This window comes from Pan troglodytes, chromosome 5, assembly GCF_028858775.2.
Source record: "Pan troglodytes isolate AG18354 chromosome 5, NHGRI_mPanTro3-v2.0_pri, whole genome shotgun sequence".
Taxonomy (NCBI): Eukaryota; Metazoa; Chordata; class Mammalia; order Primates; family Hominidae; genus Pan; species Pan troglodytes.
This window is the reverse complement of record NC_072403.2, coordinates 164,000,309-164,028,194: the sequence shown is the minus strand read 5'-3', so window position 1 is coordinate 164,028,194 and position 27,886 is coordinate 164,000,309. Positions and strand designations below refer to the sequence as shown.

The window sequence follows — 27,886 nt, the reverse complement described above, 5'->3', positions numbered from 1 at the left end:
CAGCAGCACACAGAAGGCATCCGGGTAACTGGAGAAGGTTTGAGGAGTCAAGAGAGAAAAAGAGGACCTACGGTTGAAGAGAGGACAGAGGGCTGGAATCATGGTCTGGCTGGTTCTCCAGGGAGAGAAGTAGATAAAGTTACCAGGGAGGGAGGTGCATGAGGCTCTTCAGAATTAAACATACAGAACTGTGGTTAAGAGCGGTTTAGAAAAGAGGTAGAAATAATTATTAAATTGAATGTGAAGGCCAAACCAAACATTTATTAGAGAGTATAGATTTTTACATATAAAGCTTTGACATATGAATTTTTCTGAGCCTTGAGGAACTTTCACTGAAAGGGTGGTTTTCTGATAGAGGTGGATTCTCAGGGGTTATGAGGCTAAAACCAGGGCTCACTGATGAATGATGCATGAACCCATGTGACTCCACAGCAATTCACCATAGAGTTTTCATCAAGGTCTCTCAACGGTAAGTCCCAATCACAATCAATTATTATCCACAAGATAAATGTTGCTCTAAATTTTCTCTAAATCTAATTACGTGGCATAATTAACAGTCTCGGGATAACAGCCATGGTGGTCTCTATTGTTGGTGTTACCCTGGAGTCCCCACTTTTTTTTTATTGTAAGCCTTGCTAAAGGCCTTTAAACTAAAACACTTCATTACACTGAAAAAAGGCATGAACCTACTCCGTTTAAGCCAGAGATTCTCATCAGTGATGATGATAGCTGTTGTTGACTAAGGGCCTATGATGGTCCATGAACTGCAATAGACACTTCCTACACAATTTTCCCCTTATCCACAATAACCCAAGGAGATGGGTCTTGCTTTTTCCATTTAATAATTTGATATCATCTAGATCTGTGGAGCACTGAAGAGCATGATACATTTCAGAATGGTAAGAACAGATGGGAAAAATGAGGACTTTCCAGGTCCTCCTGGCCATGTCTAGCAAATAAGCATCTATTAAATGACTGAATGATGTAACATCTGTTGACAGTCCACAGGCTAAATAGACTGTGAGGAATCCAAAAAAATACAAATAGTTTATAGGGAGATTAGGAAATACATGCATAAAGAGTGAGAGAAAAATCCAGGTTAACGTTAAAAATGCAAAGAAAAAAACCCCACACAACAGTAACATTCATTTTTGTATACCTGGCACAAAGTCCATAGTAGGAACTCAATAAACATTGAATTATTGAATAAATGAATGAAATCAACCAACTAACCAAATCCTAGACTGTGTGGTAGTGACTGTAAGAATTGAAATAGTCTAGAGAGGAAATTCATTATGGACTGGGGTAGTAGCAAAACTTCCCTAATAAGGTGAGCTGGGCCTAGAAAAATGAGAAATAATTGAATGATATGCAGGAAAACTGAATTCCCATTGGGCAGAAGGGATACTGTGGGCAGGCCCAGAGTCTCCACCATGGCCCCCTTTGCAGCTCCAGCTCCCATCCTTCCTCCACAGCTGCTGCTTCACGGGCTTTTGCCCTGGGCCCATCACTTCTGTTCTGATTTGCCCTACACATCAGCTCTGTCCAGCTAGTTCTCAGAATGTCTTGAAGTTGGCATCTTGGATTAACCAGGAATGCCTCTGTCCTTTGGTGTGGAGTGGAAAAACAAACAACGTGTGTCCTATGGATGATTCCGGGTTTTTGCAAGCAAAGTAATAAATTATTCTAAATGGGGCAGAAATGATGACGAATATCTCCCATTCCCAAGCAGCTGTGAAAATGGCTTCCCATGGAAATTTTGGCATTTGAGAGACCCTCTCCAAACTTCCAGAAAGACATTCCGAGCAGGTCCTCACAACAACCTTTCAATTCCCCTTGTGCCTCAGCCACAAAATCGGGGCCAATATAAACCCAGCCTCCTCAGACCTTGGCGACTGGGGCTCAACACAAAACCTTGGGTTCCTCCATACACTGAGGTTTTGTTTCCCAGGTGTCAGAAAGGCATCTTCTAGCTCAGGTTTCCTGAGCCGTTTCCAGCTTGGCTTCTGTCAGAGATTCCTGGAGTCAGAGTCACTTGGTCATTGGTCTCACGATAGGTAGAGCTGCCCCGTATCAGGGCCATGAATCGGTTGGACTTTTAGAAAAATCCATATCTCCAGTTGTGGAGAAAAAATTGTTGATTGTGGTATGACCACATGCTTCATATGACTGATTGCTTTTTTATTCTGAAAAAGGCTCCTAATGCTACAACATTGTGTGTCAGTCTTGCCCTCTTTGATGCTGTTTTTCAGGAACAATAGGAGACATGAGGAGCCCTGCTCAGCAGCAGATCCGCTTTTCTGGGGCACAGCTCACTTTTGTAGGGAAAAGAGTGGTTTCGCTTTGTACAGGGTTGAGAGACAGCTTCTGTTTGCTTACTGCTCTCCTGAGCCAGCAGTACTGTCCTTGATAGAAAAGAGGAGCTGCCAGCCGCTGTGTTATCTCATGAAAAAGACAACTATAAACTATGTCAGCATACAGTGCCTTGAATTTCTACAATAGCGTTTCTGCCCTTCAAGAGCAAAGAAGTGCCAAGAAGATCCTAAGAAAGAAGCGCACAGAAGATCCTAAGAAAGAAGCGAAGGAACAAGGATGGAGTATGAAAGTTTAACTAGTCTGAGAAGGAGGCAGACAGGGGCCAAATCCTGCAGTGAGAAATACAGTCTTGAGGTTTGGGTGCCAGTCTTTAATAAAATACTTTCTTGTGAGGGCTGAAAGTTTTTTCCCCCTGGGTTGTAAAAACCCTGGGTCTATGAATCCAACGTTTTGGTGGCAAAAATCCTGATATTTCTTGCATAATAGTTTTAAAAACTCACTCTGTCATAGGAACAGAAACAAAACAATAATGCAGGAAAAGTCTATATGGATCTGGAGGAAGTATTTTTTATTACTGAGATCAGAGCATCCACTGTGTGGATCATACAACTCTGGCTAATTTTACTTCCTGTCTGGGGTACTTTTTCTCAGTAAAAGTTCGGGGTGGGGAGTCTTAACACTTAATAGGCCTGCCTTCTCTGAAGTTCCCAGATTGCCCACATGAAAGCCGTCAGCACGTGCCAGCCCTCCACCGAAGAAGGCACAGGTTCAGGACCTGGCACCATGTAGCCGAGTGGCACTGCTCCCAGAACTCTCATCCAATAAAGAGCCATTGTGGGATCTGGACCCTACAATGTACAGGACAAACGACTGAAATGAAAAGCACAATGCACGTGAGTGGAAACAGAAACCTGAATGGAGTGGTAATCACTTCCTTAGTGTGGATCACATCATTTATCATGGGACTTCATTCTGTAATTCAGTCCTTGCCTAGTGTAATAGTACAGATTTCCATTTATCAGTTGATAAGTGAGAATGATTACTGTGATAACCATTAGGCAACACAGGTTACTAGTGGTGGTGGGGAAGAGAAGTGGAAAATTGTCATGGGAGGTGAGAAGGGATTGGCATTCATCAGAAAGAGACAAAAACACAAGAAAAGAGAAGGAAGGGCTGATTCCATTAAGCAACACAGGTTCCTAGCAGTGGTGGGGAAGAAAAGTAAAAAATTGTTAGGGGAAGTGGGAAGGGATTGGCACTCATCAGAAAGAGACAAAAACACGTGGAAAGAGAAGGAAGTGCGGATTCTCTATGTATGTGATCAATACAAGCTGCAATTCAGCTACTGAGGAATTTGAGACTATGTCTAATGGTATAAGAAACTAAGTCAGGCCCAGAGCTTCAAAATAGCTATGATTTCTATGTGAGAATGAGGGATGAGCCACAAAGTGGGGTTAGAGCCAGGGGGAAAGGTGGAGCTTAAGGGGAGCTGCTCTACAGCTGATACCCAATGTGAGCTTTAGGTCCCAGAGGCTGTAGAGCTAGAACTTAGATCCAAATACCAAGAGGCTAGGAGGAGTCAGGGCACTAATTCAGGCTGAACCATAGTTTCCATCTTGGTGACATAGAGTAACTCTTTATACAACAGCCAACCTCACTACATTTAAAACAAAAACAAAACAAAAACAAAAACAAAAAACAGATGTTGCTCTTAGCTAAGCTTTCTCAAACAAATAAATACGAAGGGGCAGTAGAATCAGACTTCATAGAGCAAATGGAAAATGCTCTTTCAGCTGGACAATTTATTGCATTCCACATTCTTCTGTTTTAGAAACAGGTTTTTCTATCTCTAAGCCAACTATATTTTTAGCTAGTCAGTTTTGACCAGAAACATGGTCTGTCTCAAATGACCCTCTTTCTTTACTATCTGGAGCCTGGAATTGGTCACAATTTCTTAACAGAATTACTTGGTCTACTTATTTTCAGACATAATATAACTATCAACTAACATATGTCTATATACAGGTACCATTTGAATAAAAACATCCTATCTGTGAAAGCATACAAAAATTTTAGCTCAAAGGCCATTTGATTCAATGCCAAATTACAATTTTTCATGTGTCTATTTGGCTAGCATGGTTCTACCTCTATAAGGAATCTGCAATGTTGGTAGGTTATTTTAAAACGTGTGTCAGTAGTTTCTTTCTATTTATGACATTATGCCTTTGGAGTGGGTAGATCATATCTGGTTGAAAAATACAAATAAATATTTCATCCAGCATTGAGTTCTCTTGTGTTATCAACTCACCAGAATTAAGCAAAATAATAGACTTGAGGCACACAAACTCCTCTCCCTGCAGATTCATCATGCGGAACCGAGATGATGTAGCCAGCAGCATGTCGAAGATCTCCACCATGCCCTCTACACATTTTCCCTGGTTCCTATGAAAACATAGCAAAAATAAATAAATAAATAAAAAGATTAAAAAACAGAAAATCTTCCACGAGACATGAAAGGGTTCACATTCATAAAAATCCACTGGTTCTAAATCTTTAACAAAAAACTATCAGCCATTGTCGTCATGGAATACGAACATTCATTTGAATTCTAGAAGGCAAAACAAAAAAATAATTTCCCATCAATAAAACACTCTCATTTCAACTTCTTAGAAGAGGTAGGTAGTTCAGTCCTCAAGTCTGCCATGTTAAATATGGAGTTCTTCAACCTATGGGTAATTGAAAATGATCAAGATCTGGGTAAACGATTTATCTAATACATGTATATTGATCTGCTACTATATTCTAAACAATGTGGTAGTTCTGGGAATAAAAACAGGGCCTCGGCTGAAGATGCTCATAGCCTTCAAATAATGTAACAAGTCCTGATGGTTGTGTTTTGTAGTGCTTTTGAAGTACAAGAACAACTACAATAACTATGGGCTATGGTTGGGCTGAGCCCATTGGTATTGCAGGAGATGGTATGTAAGTAGGTGGCACTCGAGTGAACGCTTTAAGATAACGTAGGGTTTCATCAAGCAGAGATGTGAATGCCTCCTTGGAAGAGGGTCCTAAACATGGGAGGAGGAGCAGCATGAAAGAACATAGAGCAGTGTGTTGGAGGTCAGGAGATGGCAGATTAATCTGTGAAAACAGAAAAATGTCAGATCTTGATATTTTTAGAAGTTCAGGCTTTTAACCTTGGCATCAAGAATTTAACATTAGTAGTTGCAACTATTAAATAAGCAAACCAAAGGTTCATAACATGTAGTACTTAAAAACATGTGTCTGTATCTTTTTTATAGGGTTGTTGAAGAATTTAAATGAGATACTACACACGAAAGGAATTCATTTATTTTTTTCTTTATCACAAGTTGAATTTTGGCACGATGTGTTTGAGGGGGAAGAAAGAAGTTAAAATATTTTCTGCATGCACAAATATATATTTGTGAAATATATAAACAATTAAAATAGGAACACTAAACATATTGTTTAGCACCTTGTTTTGTTTTTAGTAAATAGACCTTGGAGTTCTCCATCAACTTTTTTTGACAGCTCAATATGTCTTCACTGAACTGAATGCTAAACTTTCTTTAATCACTTCTTTCTTGGGTGACATTTCTTTGCTTTCAAGTATTTTGTTGTTAAAAACATTTCATTCAATGACTATCCTTACGTTTATGTCTTTGGATACGTGTACAGATAGCTATAGAATAAATTCTTGAAAGTAGAATTGCTAGATAAAAGGGCTTATGTATTTTAAATTTTGATAATTCAAACATTGCTTTCAAATAGCTTGTACAATAGACTGTTGATAAGAGAATATATTGGTATAGGCTTTCTCTAAACTGCCTGCTCTTGTCCTTTGCACGTATTTTTCTGTTATTTGTCATTTTCACATAGATTTTTAAGAGTTCTTTAAATATTATAGTAATAAGCCATTTGTCATATGTATTTTTAATTGTTTTTCTTATGGTTTTTTGTTTTTTCTTCTGATGTTGTTCCTGGTATTTTCTTCTGCAAAACATTTAATAGAGAATTAAATTTATCGAACGTTTCATTTATGGCTCTAGAACATTATGTCTTGCTTTTAAAAGCAAAGAAAAATAAATTAAAAAATTTTACATATAAATATATACAACATAACATATAAAATTATCTTATATTTCCTTCTAGTATACTTCCATGCTTTCATGTTTAAATTTTTGATCTTCTGGGGTTTATTCATTTTTATAACAATTTTATTGAAAGATAATGACATAACATAACATTTGCCCATTTAAAGAGTGTGATTCAATGGATTTCAGTATATTCACAATGTTGTGCAACCATTTTTGGGGATTTATTTTGGCGTAAGGTATGAGAAAAAGATCCAATTAATATTTTTTCAAGTAGCTCATTAGTTTTCTTTTTCACAGACGTTCTTTTCTTTGACTTAAAAATGTTGATTACTTCTGATATATTCATATACTTCTTACAAGTGACCTCTAAGATTAGCATTATTATTTCCATTTTCCAAATGAGGGGATTAGGACTCAAGATTGTTATGTCAAATCACATTGCTTATCAACCAAAAGAAAGAATTCCAACAAGAAGATCTTCTCTGTCTTTAATTCTTGCTCTACTTTAATTCATTCAACAAGATTTACTGAGAGCCTATTACATACTAGTCCTTATGCTCAACACTAGAGTACCAAGAAGAAAGCCATGGGCACTGTCAGTAAAGAGATCTAGAATGGGAACAAGACAGACAGGGAGAAAGCCAGGTGCAAGACACAGGAAAAGTTCTAGAAAGAAAGCTTTTTGCATCTAACATCAGTCTCCCCAGATTCAACCCATCTCAATATTGAAGAAATTGTCATCCTATTCCCAAATAAAGTGAGACGAGGTTTTTTTATGTAAAGTGCTTAGAATGGAGTGTGGCACACAGTAAGGATCACCTTTAAGTATTACCTATAGATATACTGATAAATACATGGATATGTCAAGGGAGAGGTTGGCCTTTTAACTTGAAGGAGTCAGAAAAAAACTGCCATGCGCATTTTGCTTTGACTTTGAAAATCTGGATGCATGGAAGCTCTATAGAAGCACAGCAGGAATTTCAAGAGGTATGCTGCCCAACGTGCGGCTGGCAGAGTGCTCATACCAAAGGCTCCATTGGCATTGAGTGGGGAGAACATGCTAGAAGTGGGTTTTTCTTGTCATGGAGTTGAATTTTTTTTTTAAGCAGTTCATCTTCTTTCTAGTGAAAAAATAAACAAGGATAGGGGAAAATGTTTGGAGGATGAAGCTTTAAAAATAACAACTCATAGCCAAAATAGAGAAATGTTCCTTTCTCAGTATAACGTCTCTTAATTTACTTAACAGACTGCACACCGGCAGGGGAGGAAGTCTCAGTGTGGGAGGGAGCCTGTGTTCACCTGCTGTGAGCAAAAGTTCAGTTCAGAAACTGAGAAAGTGGAGACTTAACAATTCTCCTTTCTTCTTGTCCTTTTTCAATCGTCTCCCATAGTTTCCCACGAAGAGCTCGTTCTTGACTCTTCCAGCAAGAGTGTATTTTTCTCAGCCTCTTCTCACTGGATATCCTGTAATTCCTAACCAGGAATTATTACCTGTCAACAATATAATGCTTGCTCTACAGCACACATTAGGAGCTGTAGACTGTGCCCTCAGGGATGGTGTATACCCCAAAGTCTCAACTCAGTTCTCACGTGTGTGTGTGTGTGTGTGTGTATGCATGTGTATGTTCCTTTAGGGAATGTGGAGGGGGCATATGTTGACTATTAATCATAGACATATTATGATAGGAAGACCCCAGAGCCTACCTTCCATGCAAACACATGTGCTTCATGTTTTTGTGGTGTACATCTGAACTTTGAGGACTTCTAGGGGGATATGCAATGCAGTGAAGCTGCACTTTTCTAAGCAGTGCTGTTTAGAGGCTACAAGAAGTTTATCCTGATACATTCTTAAGAATAAAATCACCCTGTTTTTCAATGGGAGCAACTTAGTTGGTCTAAGCACTTTAGTGAATCCACTATTTGTATAATAAATAAAAATTATGTACTTTGATGATTCTGATGATAGTTTTGCTAAATTATACAAATGTTGCTTGAATCTCAATGACTGGCCAATTATGTGGTACCTATGGGTCTCTCACTAGCATTATTACAAGGTGAAAAGGCTTGCCACATGAGCTAGTGAAAAAGTGATTTGTCAACCTACAATCTGGCACATATCTATGTGGACTTTGAAGATGAGATAGATACTTGTCACTTGCCTGATGCAAAGAAACTCTTCAGTGTCTACTGACGTCATTATGCATTGTGGTCAGGGCTTCATTTTCAAAGTCTAGCCAAAATATTCTATACTAACTTCAAGGGGCAAATCAGACTAGAGCATTTAGCTCAATTTCAGTGGGTATGGATGGATCAACGGCATCAGAAATGGGGTGATTCCTAGGAATCTGGAAGTAACATGACTGTAAAAGACAAGATTAGGCTAAATCCATGAGGTGCTCCTGAGGCTGAGAAGCACGTGGGGCATGGAAAAACAAGATTTATTTTTAAAGGAAGCACACAGCTCCAGTCATAGATCAGGAGACGTTTATCAAGCAGACCAGCCTATGACTCCCACTGTGAGACGTGACAGCCTGCAGTGATGAACTCCTCCATGGATTATGTCAGTCTGGTTTTCACAGCACCTCAAAATCCCCTTGTGGGAAGCCTTGTTCTGCTACTTATCTTCTTCAAATGTGGTCCATTTGCACTTAAGTAATGGGGGAAAGAACCAGACTTGACAGAGCATTTGCTCATGGCATGTTCTGGAAGTTTCTCCTCTATAAAAATAAAAGCCTGTTTTTCAGAAGCCCTAAGGCATCTCTTCCTCCACATGTAAAATAAAGAGCTCTAACGAGGGTGTACAGACCAAACCTTCACTTGTATATCTTCAAAAATATGCCTTACAAAATGTAAGGTTACCCATTAGCATCTCTTTATATAAAAGGAAACTGATAAATGGAAACTGAGAAAACCCAGGGGATCAACATAAGACATTTAATTTAGCTGTCCTGAAGAAAAGTACAATATGGTTTTAAAAAGGTAACAAATTAAGATGCTGTTCAAAATCAATAGTGGCAAGATTAGATGTATTTAAAGAGCTTCTTTATCTTCAATGCTACAAAATCTCTCAGCATGTGCTCAAAATGCTGAGACTCCATAAATATTTCTATGATCAAGAGGTTTATATATGCAGGTCTGAAGTATGGAAGAAAGTGATGAAGATGGAAATTGTAAGTGATATATCTTGAAAGATGCAAATTTTAAAATGAAAGTTGTTTAGACTCTTGAGTCCAGCTGCCTGGGTTCAAATCTTGATGCCACTATTTACTAACTTTGTGATCTTGAACAAATTACTTAAACTCTGTGTGTCTGAATGAGTATACAGACAGAAACATCACAATGTACTGTAAGTTGCAATTAACATTGGGATTTGATGGCTGTTTGATACAGCAGTTAGCCCATGTAGATTAAAAAAGAAATTGGTACTGGAAGTGAATACTGCCATGAAAAATGTTTACTTCCTAATGCCAGGTAGGAAGAAAACATAGCAAGCTAGGGAGCCCTCTTACAACATTGCAAAATATCTGCTGTGAAAGAACTTGGCAGGTAGGCTACATGCCTGGGGAAGTGGTCAAATGAGACCGATAGTGTGTAGTGGACACTCTGGCAGTCATTAGTAAGGTGTTGCGAGAAAGACGTGAGATCAGGCAAGAACTGAATGGTTCTCAAGCAAAAATGGAAGGGAATGGAGCAAGATCAAAGATAAATGGCCTTACAAGATTGGAAGAACCAACAGTTTTTGGCCATGAAATATTAAGCGATGAAAAGTAAAAGGGTCTTGGGCATGGAAGACCAAGTAAAACTTCTTTGTTTACAAAGTAACTCAGTCTTATGGCAAAGGGTGACAGCAGAAGGGTATTTCCTCGCCATCCAAACTTATTATTTCAAGTAGTCTCAAGGGAGTCACCGTTAAGTCACGAGGGAAAGGCTGAAGTGCTAAGAGGCAAATAAGAATATCAGGCTTGTCGGCGAGGACATGAGGAAAAGTGAACCCTGGCGTGCTTGGTTGGATATGTAAATTACTACAACCATTATGGAGATACTACAGAGGACCCTGCCCAAAATTAGAAATATAATTACCATTTGATCCAATAATCCCACTACTGGGTATATATCCAAAGGAGATGAAATCAATATGTTGAAGAGATATCTGCACTCCCAAGTTCACTGTAGCATTATTCACAATAGCCAAGATATGGAATCAACCTGGATGACCATCAACAGATGAGCCAAAAAAATAAAATGTGGAATATATGTACAATGGAATGCTACTCACCCTTTAACAAGAAGGAAATCCTGTCGCTTGCAACAACATGGATGGACCTGGAGGATATTATGTTAGACATTGCTCCCAAATGACCAAAGGGCTATAAGAAACGTCATTCCATAGCACCCTGCTTTACAGATTTAAATCATTTCCAACTGGCATGATCAGTAAAGGAACAAATAGTATGTAGCATTTGATGTGGGTCTCAAAACATTGACTGAGTGAGGAGGAAAGAAATTTCAGGAATTTCCAGGAAGATTGAATGGTATTGGAAAGGCCAAGAGGTGGGAGAAGAGAAGACCTATTCAGGGAATATTGAGTAATCTAGCTCGTAGACTCTGCTATTTGTAAAGAGAGAAACTGGCAAAGAGGGCTGAGTCAGACTGTGAAGAGTGGTTAATAAAAGGCTCCTGAGATGAAATCGGAGATAATGTGTAAGGGAAGACCATTAAGAGCTTACCAGTGGGTGACACGATCACGTAAACACTTTTGTTGTGACTAATTTGGCATCAGTGCGCAAAGGAGAGTGGGGGAGAGAGACGAGTCTGGAAGAGACGGCAGGTAGGAGGAGGGGGAGAGAAGACGTGAGACAGCACCATGGTGATAAAGAGAAATCAGGGCTATTCTGAAAATCCTTTGTTGATCTGAGGGAAAAATCAACAAGATTTCAGCAAATGATCCTCGGTGTTAGGCAATGAGGAAGGATTTAAAGACTCCTCTGGAACTGTATGTTAGGATGGATGGAAAGATGATAAAAGAAAGCAAGAAATTAGCAGAAAGAGGGAAATTCAGAGGTTTGTCTGAATTTCATTTTTAAGGGAAGAAAACATCTTCCCTTAAAAATGATTAGTTTAAAATTTCACGAGACTAAGTCAAGATGACAACAGAAAATTGAAAATGTGGGTCTGAAACTTGAGAGAGGGACAGCGCTAAATATATCAGTTTGATGAGTTTTTTTTTTCACTTACTAAGATTGGGTATCTTTTCAAATAGGCTTGTTAAAATATACCTCATCTTTTAAATGGGTGCCTGGTATTTCACTGTGTTCATATGTATTTAACTGCTCTGATTATAGGCATTTATATTATTTCTAATTTTCAGCTACAACAAACAATGTGCAATTATTCCTATACATATATTTTCTACACTTACAAAAGTATGCAGGAAAAAATCCTTACACATACAATAGCAGAATCAAGGGGTGTAAACATTTAACCTTTTACTAAGTATTGCCAAAACGCCTTCCAAAAAGGTTATACCAATTTACACGGCCTCCATGAAAGCATAAAATATCCGGAAATACAAATTTTGGAGATATTTGAATAGAAATCACTGAAACTGGGAAAGCAAGTGAGCTCACTAGGGAAGAGAGAGAGAGAGGCAGACAGAGACAGAGACAGAAAGAAGGAGAGAGAAAGAGAGATTAACAGAGAAACAGATTGAGAGAGAGAAAGAGGGAGAGGGATTGAGAGAAAGAGAGGATAAGAGAGAGAGAGGAAGAGAGAGATTGAGAGAAAGAGAAAGAGAATGGGAGAGAGACTGAGGAAGAGAAAGATTGAGAGAGAGGGAAAGAGAGAGACTGAGGGAGAGAAAGATTGAAAGAGAGAGGGAGAGACAGAAGGAGGAAGGGGCGAGAAACTGGCAGAGGGAGGCAATTTGGGAGCAACAGCATATCCAGTGTGATAGGACAAGGTGGAACCAATCAAGAGGACAAATGGTTGAATGGTCAGAGGTGTGGCTGGATAGGAGCGACCAAGATGTTGAATGTCAGAAGGTCCAAAGGAAAAGATGGTAGAGTGAGATAGACTAAGGGAGGGACTGAGGGAGGGAGGGAAGGAGAGAGTAATGAAAATAGATGAGTGCAGAATCAATATCATCACAGGAGAGAAATACCTTTTTCTAACTCGAGGATATGAGAAGAAAAAAATGTGAATGCAGAAATTCTGAGAGGTTAATTTTTTAGTAAACAATTTTTTTACTAAACAAATGTGATATTATTTTCAGAGAATATGGGAAGGTAGCCTGAGCCTGGAGCCTCCAGGACCTCAGAAACATCAGTCAAGGCTGCTAGGGCCCTGGATGGGCTAAGGCACAAACTCCTTAGCAATGTCCTTGGGTTTCTGGCCCTTGTCCAATCTCTTCAAGTCCATTTCTTACTGCCCACCTTGCAATTTATACTGCAGGATACTTGTGAACAAAGGCAAGTTTTCCAGAACACTTGCCCATGCTGTCTGCTTGGATCACCACCGCCCACCCCACCTCACCCCCATCCTGCCTTTGGATGTGTCCTTCTCATCTTTCAAGGCACAGATTGGGTCCAGGGAAACTTCTCTGCAGTCCACTATGCTCTACTCTTTCCTCCTTTGGGTTATATGCTTTTCCTCTGTGCTGTGAGACTGTCCTTTATATCAGACTTTTTCTGTAAAAGACCACAGGGTAACTATTTTAGGCTTTGTGGGGCCATTACAGTCTCTGTGGCAGCTACTCAACTCTGATGTTTTAATGCAAAAGCAGCTGTGAACAAAATGTAACCAATGATTATGACTGTATTTATTTATTTATTTATTTTGTAAATAAATAAAACTTTATTTACAAAAGCAGTAGCAGGCCAAATTTGTCCTGTCACCTATACTTGGCCCACCCCTGCTTTATATCACTGTTCTACATTCAGCGAGCTTATTGAGCACTGATAAAGGGTAGATGTGTGTTCCCTCCAAATCTCACATTGAAATTTGATCCCAGTGTTGGAGGTGGGGCATGGTGGGAGGTGTTCGGGGTGGATCCCTCACAACTGGTTTGGTGCCATCCTACCGTAATGAGTGAGTTCTTGCTCTTTCAGTTTATGGGAGAGCAGGTTGTTTAAGGAGCCTGGCATCTCTCTTGCTCTCTCCTTTGCCATGTGAAACGCCTGCTCTCTCTTTGCCTTCCACCATGAGTAAAAGCTGCTTCAGGCCTCACCAGAAGTAGATGCTGGCGCCATGCTTCTTGTACAGTTTGCAAAACCCTGAGCCAAATAAAATCTATTTTCTTTATAAATTACCTGGCATCAGGTATTCCTTTATAGCAGCACAAAATGGACTAACACAAGCCCCGACCACGGCCCCTGCTAGTTGATAAGAATATAGTAATGACCAGGACAGCAATGTGTCTTTCTCAAAAGGAGCTTACAATATATGTGGGCAGAAGATAATTTTTAAAACATAAAATTTTAAAAAAAAGAAACAAAGTTGTAATTAGTGGTATGAAGGGAAATGCATGGTATTTTAATATGCTATGGTAGTGAAAACCAGGGACTCCCTGTGGAAGAGAAGTTTGAAATGGTGAGGGACATCCACATGGACCTTAGGAATTGTGGACCTGGAGCTCAGAGAAACACTGGGGTCTAGAGAAGCAGTTTTGGGGGTTGACAAGGGAGACTGCCTGAGTGCACAGAGGGAGAGGAGAGATGGCATCTTGGGGGAAGACAGCCTAAGAGAAAGATGAGCCTGCAAAAGACATACAGAGAAGCAGGGGGAGGTAGAAGAAAGCACCGAGGAGGAGGGGTGTCCCAGGTCAAGAGGAGGCGTCAATTCTGTTGATGTCTAAAGAAGTCAAGAAAGAGAAGCATGGATTTGCAAACCAGATTGAGATCCTATTCAGTTTTTTGTTTTTGTTTGCTTGTTTGTTTTTGTTTTGTTTTCATCAGTGCTGGGCAGCCTGGGGATGGAAGTGAAGAAAGTAGACAGTGGATGTGGCTCAAGGCAGATGACTGACTCTCTAGATATGGAGAAAACTTGAGGGCACAGAAATTCTAGAAGGTAATCTTGCAGTGACTGATTATGGGGCTTAGTATGAAACCAGAGGAAAATGAAATCAGAAAACTGTTTATGATAAGAGAATAGAAAGTATTATAGTAAGTATCAAAGACCAAGTAGGCTCAGAAGGAATAAGGGGTGGGAGAAGTGGAGGCTACAGAGATTATAGTCCTAGAGAGGGAGCTTCTAGTCTAAGATGCTGCTGGTGGTAGAGTTCCTAGAGGTGGCATCTACTCTACATCTACTCTACTAATGCAGAAGTAAAACCAAATAACGGAAATGTAAAAGCTTAAGAACGCTGAGACCACAGTGCCTATCCTTATAACAAAGCACAATATTAAACAGCTGAGTGACAATTGACAATATTAAACAGCTGACTGACAATTGACAATATTAAACAGCTGACTGACAATTGACAAAAAGCCTGTTTTGAAAAATTACCCAGGATCCATTTGTTTCTGAGTCTTCAACAACCTCCCAACTTTGAGATGTTTTCCTCTGCAGACGATTCTGAACAAATGCAATGATCTGAAGGTTACAAGAATGGGATTGATGATCTCACCAGAAGGACAGCATGTCTCTCTCATGCCCAGCCTTCCTTCTGCCCACTTGTTAACATGCAAAGCTAATGGCCTTGGGCAAAACTCTATGTTTATATGTTAGTGTTCTTTAACTGTTGTAAGCTATGGGTCAAGGCAAATGGGCTAAAAATATATCATGATAACCCGCAAAAATGTCATTCCTCTTAGAGAAGGCAGTGTTTGGATACAAAATTAAAGAAAAAATGGAAGAAAATTAAAACAAATAAGAGAAATTTTTAAAATATGGCCAGAGGATCATCATCTTAGAGTTATTCTGAAAAAATGGAGATAAAAACCATGTTGCATGATTCATTTAGAAGGATTATATTTCAAGTGGAAATGACTTTTGGTCCATTACCTTGAGAATAGTTGGTATGAGACTGAAAGCCAGTGCTATCTTCCCTGAGAGTTTGAGGAATAAATGCACGGAGCAATTTAGCAGCAGTTTAGAAATGTAAAGTTCTCAGAAGGCATGTTCCCAGCCAAGCAGATCTTGCTGAAGAAGCTGGGAAGTATGATTGCAGGAAAAAAGTTTCAGTTCTCTGCTTTTCCTAGCTTAAATCCATATTTCACGTTGTTGCTATTATTGCCTTTTTAAAATCTGAAACATAAAGGAATCTATGAAAGGAAGCTGACCAACAGTGGTGCCCAGTGGATAGATTTCCAGTGAAATGGGGGGACAAAAGCAAAAAAGATTCTTTTGTGTAAGGAAGTCCATACTTGTTGAAAACAAAGAAGGAAGTGAGTATTTCTCTCAGGCAGTATCATTCAGAGAGAGAGAGAAAAGTCAATCTCCTTCAGAGACCTGCCTTGTTGAGGCATTAAATCCCTGACTACTATGGGGTGGAAGGGGCTGTGACACGTTACCAGGTCATCCACACACATCTATTTCCACTTCCAACCCCTCGTAGGATGAAGGCCCTCCCAGGGTCCTCTAATCACATCCCTGGCACAAAGCCAAGAGGAACCTCACTCTCTCTTCCTCCCTCTTTTTTGCAGCCTCCACAGGCGAACCTCAACTTCACAAGAGTCACTATGAGCCTGCCTCTAAACCCTGGTGACAGAGGACAGATAACTGACACACCCTTTACTCACCCAGAAGAACTCAGACCCTCTCCATTCATGCTGGTGCAAATGGTTATTGTGGAAATTACAGAGAAAATGTTCGATTGGCCTATGGAAAAGATGTGTCTGGACTTTAGCTTGAATCATGTAGTCATATGATGTCCAATTGTCTTTCTTAAGCTGTCTGTCACACGGGAGTAAGACTCCATGCTACCCCTTGCTATTTACTTTTTTCACATCAGGGAGCTGATAGCCAGAAGAGTTCTTAAGCCAAGAACTCTTTATATATTTTCTAATAAATAGAACAAGCCTTAACATGTCCTCTTTTCTTATACTTTTGGGTGCTAAAGTGGTAAGAAAGGAGGTTAGAGTTGGTTATTACAGATGCTTCTGTCAGAATGTGTAAAACACACTTCTGGGTTTGAACGGTTTGCCAAAGGGAGATGGAATTCTACACTTCTATAGATAATGATCCACTTGAGTTTGCTTGTTCAGTTTATATAGTTTAAGAGCTAAAGTAAGTCCCTAGAGGAAAATTCTGTAATGGTTGTGCCTACTCAAATATCCAGCTGAAAGGAGATTCGATCAATCTTTTAAAATGCCCACATCAAGTATGTACCACAGGGAAGAATACCTCAGTTATTCACCTTTTGTTTAAATGTTTTGGAATAACACAGACACAGCAATTATGAAGTTTTTCTCCGCTCTACTTAGATGAACAGATTCTGTTAACTAAAATGAAGGCAAATGAATGAAGAGAGTTCTATGTTATATATCTGAGAGCAGGGTCTCTATTTTTGATACACTGACCGTTGTTTCTCTGTAAAAAATACAATTAATACTTCATCTGCTCATTAACTCAGTTTTAGTTGAATACTATTTTTTAGTCCATTGTATATGGCAGACTTTATGTTAGGCACAAAGGACATAAAGATTCATTCATTCCTTCACACAGTAAATATTGAGTTGGAATCTCCTACGTTCGAGGCACTGAGTTAAGTGCTGAAGGTTTAACAATGAGCAACACAGACACAGTTTTGCCTTCCTGCAGGGTACAGTTTAGTCAGGAAGCAGACATTAAACACACATATACACTCACAATGATAAAATAAAATAAAGCTGTTAATTTGATCAATGCCAAGAAGAAAAAGAATGGGGCTTATAAGAGAATACAACAAGGGGTGCAACTTAAATGAGGGGGCAAGGGAGTATCTGAGAAGCCCTCTGTGAGTGAGTGACTTTTTTTTTTTTTTTTTTTTTTCTGAGATGGTGTCTCACTTTGTCTCCAGGCTGGAGTACAGAGGTGCGATCCAGCTCACTGCAATATCCGCCTCAAGCAATTCCCCTGCCTCAGCCTCCCGAGTAACTGGGACTTCAGGCACATGCCACCACGCCTGGCTAAATTTTTTTGTATTTTTAATAGAGACGGGGTTTCACCATGTTGGCCAGGATGGTCTCGATCTCTTGACCTCGTGATCCACCTGCCTCGGCGTCCGAAAGTGCTGGGATTACAGGCGTGAGCCACCGCGCCAGGCAGAGGGAGTGACATTTAATCTCAAACTAAATAGCAATTAGCCAGGAAAAAAGTTGGGAAGAGTGTGCCAAGAAGAGAGACACGCGTGTGGGTCTTGGAAGCCAAAAAAAAAAAAAAAAAAAAAATGCTTGAGGAGTCAGAGAAGCTGAAAGAAGGTTGACATCCTGGAACCCTGTGACCCCAGGCACAGTGGCCCTGGATGAGCCTGGAGAGCCAGGAGCACATAGTGGCCACAGGCCACAGGAAGAGGTCTTAATTCCCCCGGCCAAGCGACATCAGAGCAGTTTTCAGAGAGGAGTAACCAAAATTTGTGTTTCTCTTATACTTTTCTTAAAATGTTTATAAATGTACAGGGTACAAATGCAATGTTGTTACATGCATAGATTGCTTAGGGGCCAAATCAGGGCTTTCAGGTATTCATGGGTTTGTATTTTTCTCTGCCCTCAAGGAACTCACAGGGGGCAATTCCTTAAGTCTCTATAGCAGGACGAAAAGAAAACTCACATTTCTTAACCCGGTCATTCCACTGGCAAAGCTCTTGTGCACACAAATCCAAAGCAAAATGCAACATACAATATTTAGGCTCCATCATGGCCATTGAAATGCCTGAAGTAAAGACAATGCCTTTCTTTCCCTCTTCCTCTTATAAAAAACCTTAATCCACTCACTATCCTTTCCATGACACTTTTCCAATACAGTGTTGGAATTCCAATAACTAAACTAATGACCTAGGAATTTTCATGTTGACTTCTCACAGAAATTCAGTCATTCACTCAGTTAGAATTGACCAGGTTCTTACTAGGTCCTAAGCACTTTGCTAGTTGGTGAAGGTCCCTTACTTTCCATGAGCTTACAGTCAAGCAGAGGCAAATAAGAGACAAGAACAAGAGACATGGATGAGATGATCTCCAACTGTAGTATGTTCTACTAGAAAATAAAACAGGGAGTAGCAAGTAGGGGGCAATTTTAGTTTCCTTGTGGTTGAGAGGGTGACATTTAAATGAAGGCGTGAATAACAAGATGTTTGGAGATATTCCAGACTTCATTTTTAAAAGAGAAAAATTTAAAGTGTTCTTCATGAGGGTAAGAGGTGGTTATTTTCATGGTTGGTTCCAAGGCTAGGAAAAAGTGTTCTAGTTTTGAAATCCAGTAAGGAAGACCAACAAATGCCAAACAATGCAAGAAACTTGCAATGACAAAGTAGAATTAAAAGTGGCCTAAACACTCCCTTCCTCTTAGAATTGCCAGCCTTTTCATGCTGAATTTGGAGCTGCAGCTGTCAGGAGAGTAATGCTATCCATGGAAGCCAGTTCACAAACAAGGCCTGTGAGCAGAGTCAGTGGAAGATGGCAGGACTTCTCAGCCCACATTCAAAACAATCAATCCTGTTTTATTAAATATATCTTTCTTTTAAGATTACAACTCATTGGCAATTCTTTTGTCTCTTTCATTCTTATTTTGTCTTCTTTTACTATGGACAATCTTTGCCTTGAGTTCACCATATAGTTTCTACTTTGTAACTTCATTTCACGCTTCTCAATCTCTTCTAACCTCACTCAATGAAAATACAGTCAATATGTAACCACCAAGTTAAATACTAGTTTGTTTCTTGAAGCTCTTGCATATAAGTACTGATTTGGAAGTGCACTTTAATTTTTTTCTTTTGATTAGAGTAAAATCTGAAAAGTGCAATGATTTGGCACTGTGCAGCAATAGGTAGCATTCATTATGTAACTAGTAACAGGCGCTGGACCAGCAAGGAGCAGGCTTTCGTTCCTGACCCTACTCTGTTAATAAATGGTCTAGTCTGCAACCTTGGACAAATCACCTAACCTTTCCGGAATTCCATTTCCTCATATGCAAACAGAGAGGCTGGATTAAATCACTGGTTTTCAACTTAATTTTAGAAGTGGGATCCTCTTAATAAATGAAATTATATGTGATGCTGCAACTATAAAACAGAATCAATGTCCTGTTTTATAACTGGAAGGGTGTCCCAAGACCCACTCCCTCCGCCTTCCTTCAAGGCAACTCCTCAGCCACTTCCATGAAAAGTCCCATAGAGCACAACTTGCAAAGTGCTGGCCTAGATCTCAGGTGTTATTCCAGTTCTAAAATAATGATGCAGTGACTTTTTCAGTGCAAATAGGACAATAAGAGTCTCCCAAATGATCATTCAAATGCAGAATTAACATTTTGTAGACTTACTAACTTCCACAAGAAGGTAAAAGTGTTCACTCTTTTTCTTTAATTACTAAGCTCCACTTCTAGTGACCAAACTTCTTAAAACACTGTTATTCTTTTCATTTCAGCACCAACCTCATAGGTTAGGCGATTCAGCTCCACCACCAACACTAACAATAGTAATATAGTACCAATGAAAGCTAACCTTCATTGAGTTCTTACTCAGTGCTAACAAGCATAGTCTTGGTACTAGATATCTAATCACTACAACTCCACGAGAAAGGTACTGTTGTAACAGAAAAAAAACAAAAAACAAAAAACTGAGGCCCACAGAGATTATGTGACTAGGCAAAATCACACTGTAGTTGGTAGCAGACCTGCAGTCTGGCCGCAGAGCCTCGTGTCCCTAGTCTCTGCTATGCCTGATCCCATCCTCCTCAACCCTCTAAGAGGCCTCTCTGGGACTCCCCTAACACCAGTGGATCTGAACACAGTGTGGAGTACCATGCCCTGGTTGATTCTCACATTGTTCCTACACTGAGGCTTTGAAAATTCCTACAACTCTTCACTCCACAGGTTCCAAAGTCTTTTCAATGGCCAAGTGCACGGTGCCAGTCCTGAGACTAAGACTTGGCAGCTTGGTACCAGGTTCGTCAATTAAAGATTCCACTGCTCTTGCATCTTCTTCCCATGCCCCTGTAGTGAGCCATTCATCTGCTCACGGTAATTGTCCCTTCTGCTTCTCCATGTACCATTCCACACTGCCACTTCTTCCAAGATTAAGACTGAGTTAACATGCACCCACAGACAGCACTTGCTACCTCTACCTCTCTCACTTGGCAGTTATCTAATTTATACTGATATAAGCCTTACATGTAACTGTTTTCCTTTCTTCCAATAGATTATGTACTCTCAGATAACAGCAATGAGTCATGTTTTTCCCTATATCCCTAAAGCCTAGGGTGATGGTTAATACTGAGTGTCAATGTGATTGAATTGAAGGATGCAAAGTATTGTTCCTGAGTGAGTCTGTGAGGGTGTTGTCAAAGGAGATTAACATTTGAGTCAGTGGACTGGAAGATGGAGACCCATCCTCAATCTGGGTGGGCACCATCTAATCAGCTGCCAGCATGGCTAGGACAAAAACAGGCAGAGGAACATGGAAGGACTAGACTGGCTAAGTCTTCCGGCTTCCATCTTTCTCCTGTGCTGGATGCTTCCTGGCCTCGAACATTGGACTACAAGTTCTTCAGCTTTTGAACTCTTAGACCTACACCAGTGGTTTGCCAGGGGCCCTCAGGCTGTCAGCCAGAGACTGAAGGCCGCACTGTCGGCTTCCCTAGTTTTGAGGTTTTGGGACTTGGACTGGCTTCCTTGCTCCTCAGCTTGCAGACTATTGTGGGACTTCACCTTGTGATTGTGTGAGTCAATTCTCCTTAATAAACTGCCTTTTATATATACATCTCACCTGTGAGTCCTGTCCCTCTAGAGAATCCTGACTAATACAGATTTTGGTACCAGGAGTGGTTCTAGAGGAACAGAATTTTAAGGATGGATTTCTTTAGATGGTTTTGGGGTTTCTGGAGTTGGCTGCTAAATATGATTAGACGCCAAAATGCTAGGGACTCTACTTCTAATAGTGTGGAGAACACTGATAGTCCTTGCTGTGAACTGTGTAGAGAGTTATGCAAAATAAATGCATCTGATACTCCTGATTCACTGCTCATGAGAGGCAAGGAGTTTAGTGACTTTATACCTAATACCTTTGACCATATGTGGAGAACCAAGGAATATAATGAAGCTAGTTGGTTGCTCCTAAGTTCACTAATCAAAGTGATGAAAACAAAAAAATGATGAACTCAGGGATTCTATCTCCCAGCTCCAGAACCACATTCTGAGCCTCAAATCTTCTAAGATTGCCCTGGGTTCGAGTCTTATCTCCTGTAGAGAAAGAGCTGAAATTGCGGAAAATCAGACACAAGCTCTTATCACGTGAGTGGCTGACCTGCAACGAAAGGTACGTGCACAGCCTCGCCAGGTGTTTACTGTTAAAGTGACAGCATTGATTGAAAAAGAATGGTACCCTGCAACTTGGAATGGGGCCGTGCGGGAGGACCCTGATAAGGCTGGGGGCACTGAGTTTCTAAATTCTGATGAATCTTTTTTACCAGAGGAAACAGGCAACAGAGGGGAGGCAACATCCCCTCCTCCACCTGCGCTGCCATCAGGCTTTTCACCTTTGTCTGAGGAGTTTAACCCTGCACTGCCTAAGGCATCAGCGATGACCTCCCTTGAGGCAGTTGCCAGGAAAGACAATGTTGATTCTCCTAAGGACCCACCCTCAATACCCCTGTTTGCTTATAGTTATAGAACTAGACTAAAGTCCCGGCAGGCCCCTTAGAGATGAGGTTCAGAATGTGACCCACAAGGAGGTGCACTACACTCCAAAAGAACTGCTTGAGTTTTCTAATTTATATAAGCAGAAATCTGGAGAACAGGCATGGGAATGGATATTAAGGGTGTGGGATAATGGTAGAAGGAACATAAAGTTGGATCAGGCTGAATTTATTGATTTGGGCCCACTAAGCAGGAATTCTGCATTTAATGTTGCAGCTTGGAGAGTTAAAAAAGGTTCTAATAGTTTATTTGCTTGGTTAGCTGAAATATAGATCAAAAGGTGGCCCACTGTGAGTGAGCTGGAAATGCCTGATCTCCCTTGGTTTAATGTAGAGGAAGGGATCCAAAGGCTTATGGAGATTGGGATGGTGGAGTGAATTCGTCACTTTAGTCCTACTCATCCCAGCTGGGAGAGTACAGAAGATATACCTTTGACCAGCACATTGTGAAATAGATTTGTGAGGGCAGCACCTGCATCCTTGAAGAGCTCTGTGATTGCTCTTCTCTGCATGCTAGATATTATAGTGGGAACCACAGTCATTCAACTACAAAATTTAAATGCAATGGTAATAATTGGATCCTGAGGTGGCATGGGCCAAGTGGTGGCACTCAAGCATCAAGGCAAGGTGGGTGCAATTACCGTAAAGGTCAGCGGAGGCAAGGCAACAATCAGAATAGTCTGACTTGTGTAGAGCTCTGGCATTGGCTAATTAATCCCAGTGTTCCTAAAAAGTGAAATTGACAAGAAGCCTACTGCATTCTTGCTTAATTTATATAAGCAGAAAACTTCCAGGTCAAGTAGACAAAAGACTAATTTAAATTAAAAATTATACAAAGAATCACAGCCCCTCAATCAATTTGCAGACTTGAACCAGTTTATAGACCCAGAACCCCTTGAATGAAGGGGAGGCTGGGTCCCCTTGAGGAAGGACCCCACTACATTACTGACAATTTATGCAGTGACTCTTTCTCCCATCCTTCCCCCAGGAGACCTCTGGCCTTTTACCAGGGTAACTGTGCACTGGGGAAAGGGAAATAATCAGACATTTCAGGGACAACTGGACACTGGCTCTGAGCTGACGTTGATTCCAGGGGACCCAAAACATCATGTGGTCCTCCAGTTAAAGTAGGGGCTTTTGGAGATCAGTTAATTAATGGAATTTTAGCTCAGGTCCAACTTACAGTGGGGCTGGTGGGTCCCAGACTCATCCTGTGGTCATTTCCCTAGTGCCAGAATGCATAATTGGCATAGACATATTTAGCAGCTGGCAGAACCCCCACATTGGCTCCCTGACTGGTAGGGTGAGGGCTATTATGGTGGGAAAGGCCAAATGGAAGCCATTACAGCTGCCTCTACCTAGAAAAATAGTAAATCAAACACAACATTGCATCCCTGGAGGAAGTTAGTGCCACCATCAAGGACTTCAAAGATGCAGGGGTGGTGATTCCCACCACATCCCCGTTCAACTTTCGTATTTGGCCTGTGCAGAAGACAGATGGATCTTGTAAAATGACAGTGGATTATCAAAAGCTTAACTAAGTGGTGACTCCAATTGCAGCTGCTGTACCAGATGTGGCTTCATTACTTGAGCAAATTAACACATCTCCTGGTACCTGGTATGCAACCATTGATTTGGCAAATGCCTTTTTCTCCATTCCTGTCCATAAGGCCCAGCAGAAGCAATTTGCCTTCAGCTGGCAAGGCCAGCAATATGCCTTTACTGTCCTACCTCAGGGGTATATCGATTCTCCAGCTTTGTGTCATAATCTTGTTGGAGAGATCTTGATAGTTTTTCTCTTCCACAAGATATCACACTGGTCCATTATATTCATGACATTATGCTGATTGGATCCAATGAGCAAGAAGTAGCAAACATACTGGATTTATTGGTGAGACATTTGTGTGCCAGAGGATGGGAAATAAAACTGACTAAAATTTAGGGAACTTCTACCTCAGTAAAACTTCTAGGGGTCCAGTGGTGTGGGGCCTGTCAAGATATTCCTTCTAAGATGAAGGATAAGTTGCTGCCTGTGGCCCCTCCTACAACTAAGAAAGAGGCACAACGCCTAGCGGGCCTATTTAGATTTTGGAGGCAACACATTCCTCATTTGGGTGTGCTACTCCAGCCCATTTATCAAGTGACCTGAAAGGCTTCCAGTTTTGAGTGGGGTCCAGAAGAGAAGGCTCTGCAACAGGTCCAGAATGCTTGGCAAGCTGCTCTACCACTTGGGCCATATGACCTGGCAGATCCAATGGTGCTTGAAGTGTCAATGGCAGATAGGGATGTTGTTTGGAGCCTTTGGCAGGCCCCTATAGGTCAATCACAGGGGAGGCCTCTAGGAATTTGGAGCAAGGCCCTGCATCTCCTGCAGATAACTACTCTCCTTGTGAGAGACAACTCTTGGCCTGTTACTGTGCTTTGGTAGAAACTGAATGTTTGACTACAGGTCATCAAATCGCCAAGCAACCTAAATGGCCTATCATGAACTAGGTGCTTTTTGACCCATCTAGCCATAAAGTGGGTTGTGCACAGCAGCATTCCATCATCAAATGGAAGTGGTATATACGTGATCAGGCTCAAGCAAGTCCTGAGGGAACAAGTACTTTACATGAGGAAGTAGCTCAAATGCCCATGGTCCCCACTCCTGCCACCCTGCCTTCTCTCCCCCAGCCTGCACTGATGGCCTCATGGGGAGTTCCCTATGATCAGCTGACAGAGGAAGAGAAGACAAGGGCCTGGTTTACAGATGGCTCTGCATGATGCAGTCACCACCCAAAAGTGGACAGCTGCAGCACTACAGCCCCTTTCTAGGACACCCCTGAAGGGCAGCAGTGAAGGGAAATCTTCCCACTGCACAGAACTTTGAGCAGTGCCCCTGGCTGTGCACTTTGCTTAGAAGGAGAAATGGCCAGATGTGTGATTATATACTGATTCATGGGAGGTAGCCAATGGTTTGGCTGGATGGTCAGGGACTTGAAAGAAGCATGATTGGAAAACTGATGACAATGAAATTTGGGGAAGAGGTATGTGGATGGATGGACCTCTCTGAGTGGTCAAAAACTGTGAAGATATTTGTATCTCATGTGAGTGCTCACCAAAAGATGACCTCAGCAGAGGAGGATTTTAATAATCAAGTGGATAGGATGACTCGTTCTGTGGATACCACTCAGCCTCTTTTCCCAGCCACCACTGTCATCGCCCAATAGGCCCATGAACAAAGTGGCTGTGGTGGCAGGGATGGAGGTTACGCACGGGCTCAGCAACATGGACTTCCACGTACCAAGGCTGACCTGGCTACAGCCACAACTGAGTGCCCAATTTGCCAGCAGCAGAGACAAACACTGAGGCCGCGATATGACACCATTCCTCGGGGTGATCAGCCAGCTACTTGGTGGCAGGTTGATTATATTGAACCTCTTCCATCATAGAAAGAACAGTGGTTTGTCTTCACTGGAATGGGCACTTACTCTAGATATGGGTTTGCCTATCCTGCAGGCAATGCTTCTGCCAAGACTACCATCCATGGACTTATGGAATGCTTTACCCACTGTCATGGCATTCCACACAGCATTGCCTCTGAACAAGGCACTCACTTTATGGCTAAAGAAGTGCAGCAGTGGGCTCATGCTCATGGAATTCACTGGTCTTACCCTGTTCCCCATCATCCTGAAGCAGCCGGATTGATAGAACGGTGGAATGGCCTTTTGAAGTCACAATTACAATGCCAACTAGGTGACAATACTTTGCAGGGCTGGGGCAAAGTTTTCCAGAAGGCTGTGTATGCTCCGGATCAGTGTCCAGTATTTGGTACTGTTTCTCCCATAGCCAGGATTCATGGGTCCAGGAATCAAGGGGTGGAAATGGAAGTGGCACCACTCACCATCACCCCTAGAGACCCGCTAGTAAAATTTTTGCTTCTTGTTCCACAGCATTACGTTCTGCTGGCCTAGAAGTCTCAGTTCCAGGGGGATGAATGTTGCCACCAGGAGACACAACAATGATTTCATTAAACTGGAAATTAAGATTGCCATCTCGGGCTCCTCCTACCTCTAAGTCAACAGGCTAAGAAAGGAGTTAGTGTTGGCTGGGGTGACTGACTTAGCCTATCAAGATGAACTCAGTCTACTACTCCATAATGAAGGTAAGGAAGAATATGTGTGGAATACAGGAAATTCCTTAGGGTGTCTCTTAGTATTACCATGCCCTGTGATTAAGGTCAATAAAAAATGACAACAACTCAATCCAGGCAGCACTACAAATGGCCCAGACCCTTCAGGAATGAAGGTTTGGGACACTCCACCAGGTAAAGAACCATGACCTGCTGAGGTACTTGCTAGAGGCAAAGGGAAAACAGAATGGGTTGTAGAAGAAGGTAGTCATCAATAACAGCTACGACCATGTGATGAGTTGCAGCAACCAGGTTACTGTAATTGTCATGAGTATTTCCTCCTTATTTTGTTAAGAACATCTTTCTGCATGTATACACTTGTACTAAGAAAATATCTTCATTTTACTTCCTTTCTTTTTCCTGTATCATGTGACATAAGATTTAGTGGCTTACAACCTGGGAGGTCAAGGTGGGTGGATCACTTTGGGATCCACCACTTTGGGAGGCTGAGGTGGGTGGATCACGAGGTCAGGAGTTCAAGACCAGCCTGGCCAAGATGGCAAAACCCTGTCTTTACTAAAAATACAAAAATTAGCCAGGTGTGGCGGTGGGTGCCTGTAATCCCAGCTACTCGGGAGGCTGAGACAGAGAATTGCTTGAACCCAGGAGGCGGAGGTTGCAGTGAGCCAATATTGCACCACTGCATTCCAGCCTGGGCGACAGAGCAAGACTCCATCTTTAAAAAAAAAAAAAAAAGTATTTATTGACTTCATATCAGCATTTAAGTGTTGTTAACTTTATGTAATAACATTTGGTTTGGGAATTGGTGCATTTCTGGTTGTATGAACGATAGTTGTATTGTGTTCTGTGTAATTATGACATTATTGTCTGTATTTGGAGATTATGTATGATTTAAGGAGATGTATATGGGTTCAAGTTGACAAGGTGTGGACTTGTGATGGTTATTATTGAGTGCCAACTTGATTGTATTGAAGGATGCAAAGTGCTGTCCTTGGGTGTGTCTGTGAGGGTATTACCAAAGAAGATTAACATTTGTGTCAGTGAACTGGAAGATGGAGACCCATCCTCAGTCTGGGCGGGCACCATGTCATCATCATGCCAGCATGGCTAGGATAAAAGCAGGCAGAGGAACGTGGAAGGACTAGACTGGCTGTCTTCTGGCTTCCATCTTTCTCCCATGATGGATGCTTCCTGCCCTCAAACACTGGACTCCAATCCTTTAGCTTTCGGACTCTTGGACCTACACTAGTGGTTTGCCAGGGGCTCTTGGGCTTTTGGCCACAGACTGAAGGCTGCACTGTCAGCTTCCCTATTTTTGAGGTTTTGGGACTCAGACTGGCTTCCTTGCTCCTCAGCTTGCAGATGGCCTATTGTGGGACTTCACCTTGTGATGGTGTGAGTCAATACTCCTTAATAAACTCCTTTTCATATATACATCTATCCTATTAGTCCTGTCCCTCTAGATGACCCTAATACACCTAGGAAAGTGTTGATATTAT

At 41.3% G+C, this 27,886-nt stretch overlaps 1 protein-coding gene across 8 annotated transcripts in view; it reads right to left on the bottom strand.

Annotated features, from left to right (window-relative positions):
- Positions 1-27,886, bottom strand: part of ESR1 (estrogen receptor 1) — a 447,866-nt gene that overhangs the window by 37,559 nt on the left and 382,421 nt on the right. For all 8 annotated transcript variants that reach the window (XM_054686430.2, XM_003311549.5, XM_054686432.2 and 5 more), the window contains one exon: positions 4,625-4,758. In XM_054686430.2, the coding sequence (XP_054542405.1) occupies positions 4,625-4,758 (134 nt within the window). The remainder of the gene's footprint in view (positions 1-4,624; positions 4,759-27,886) is intronic.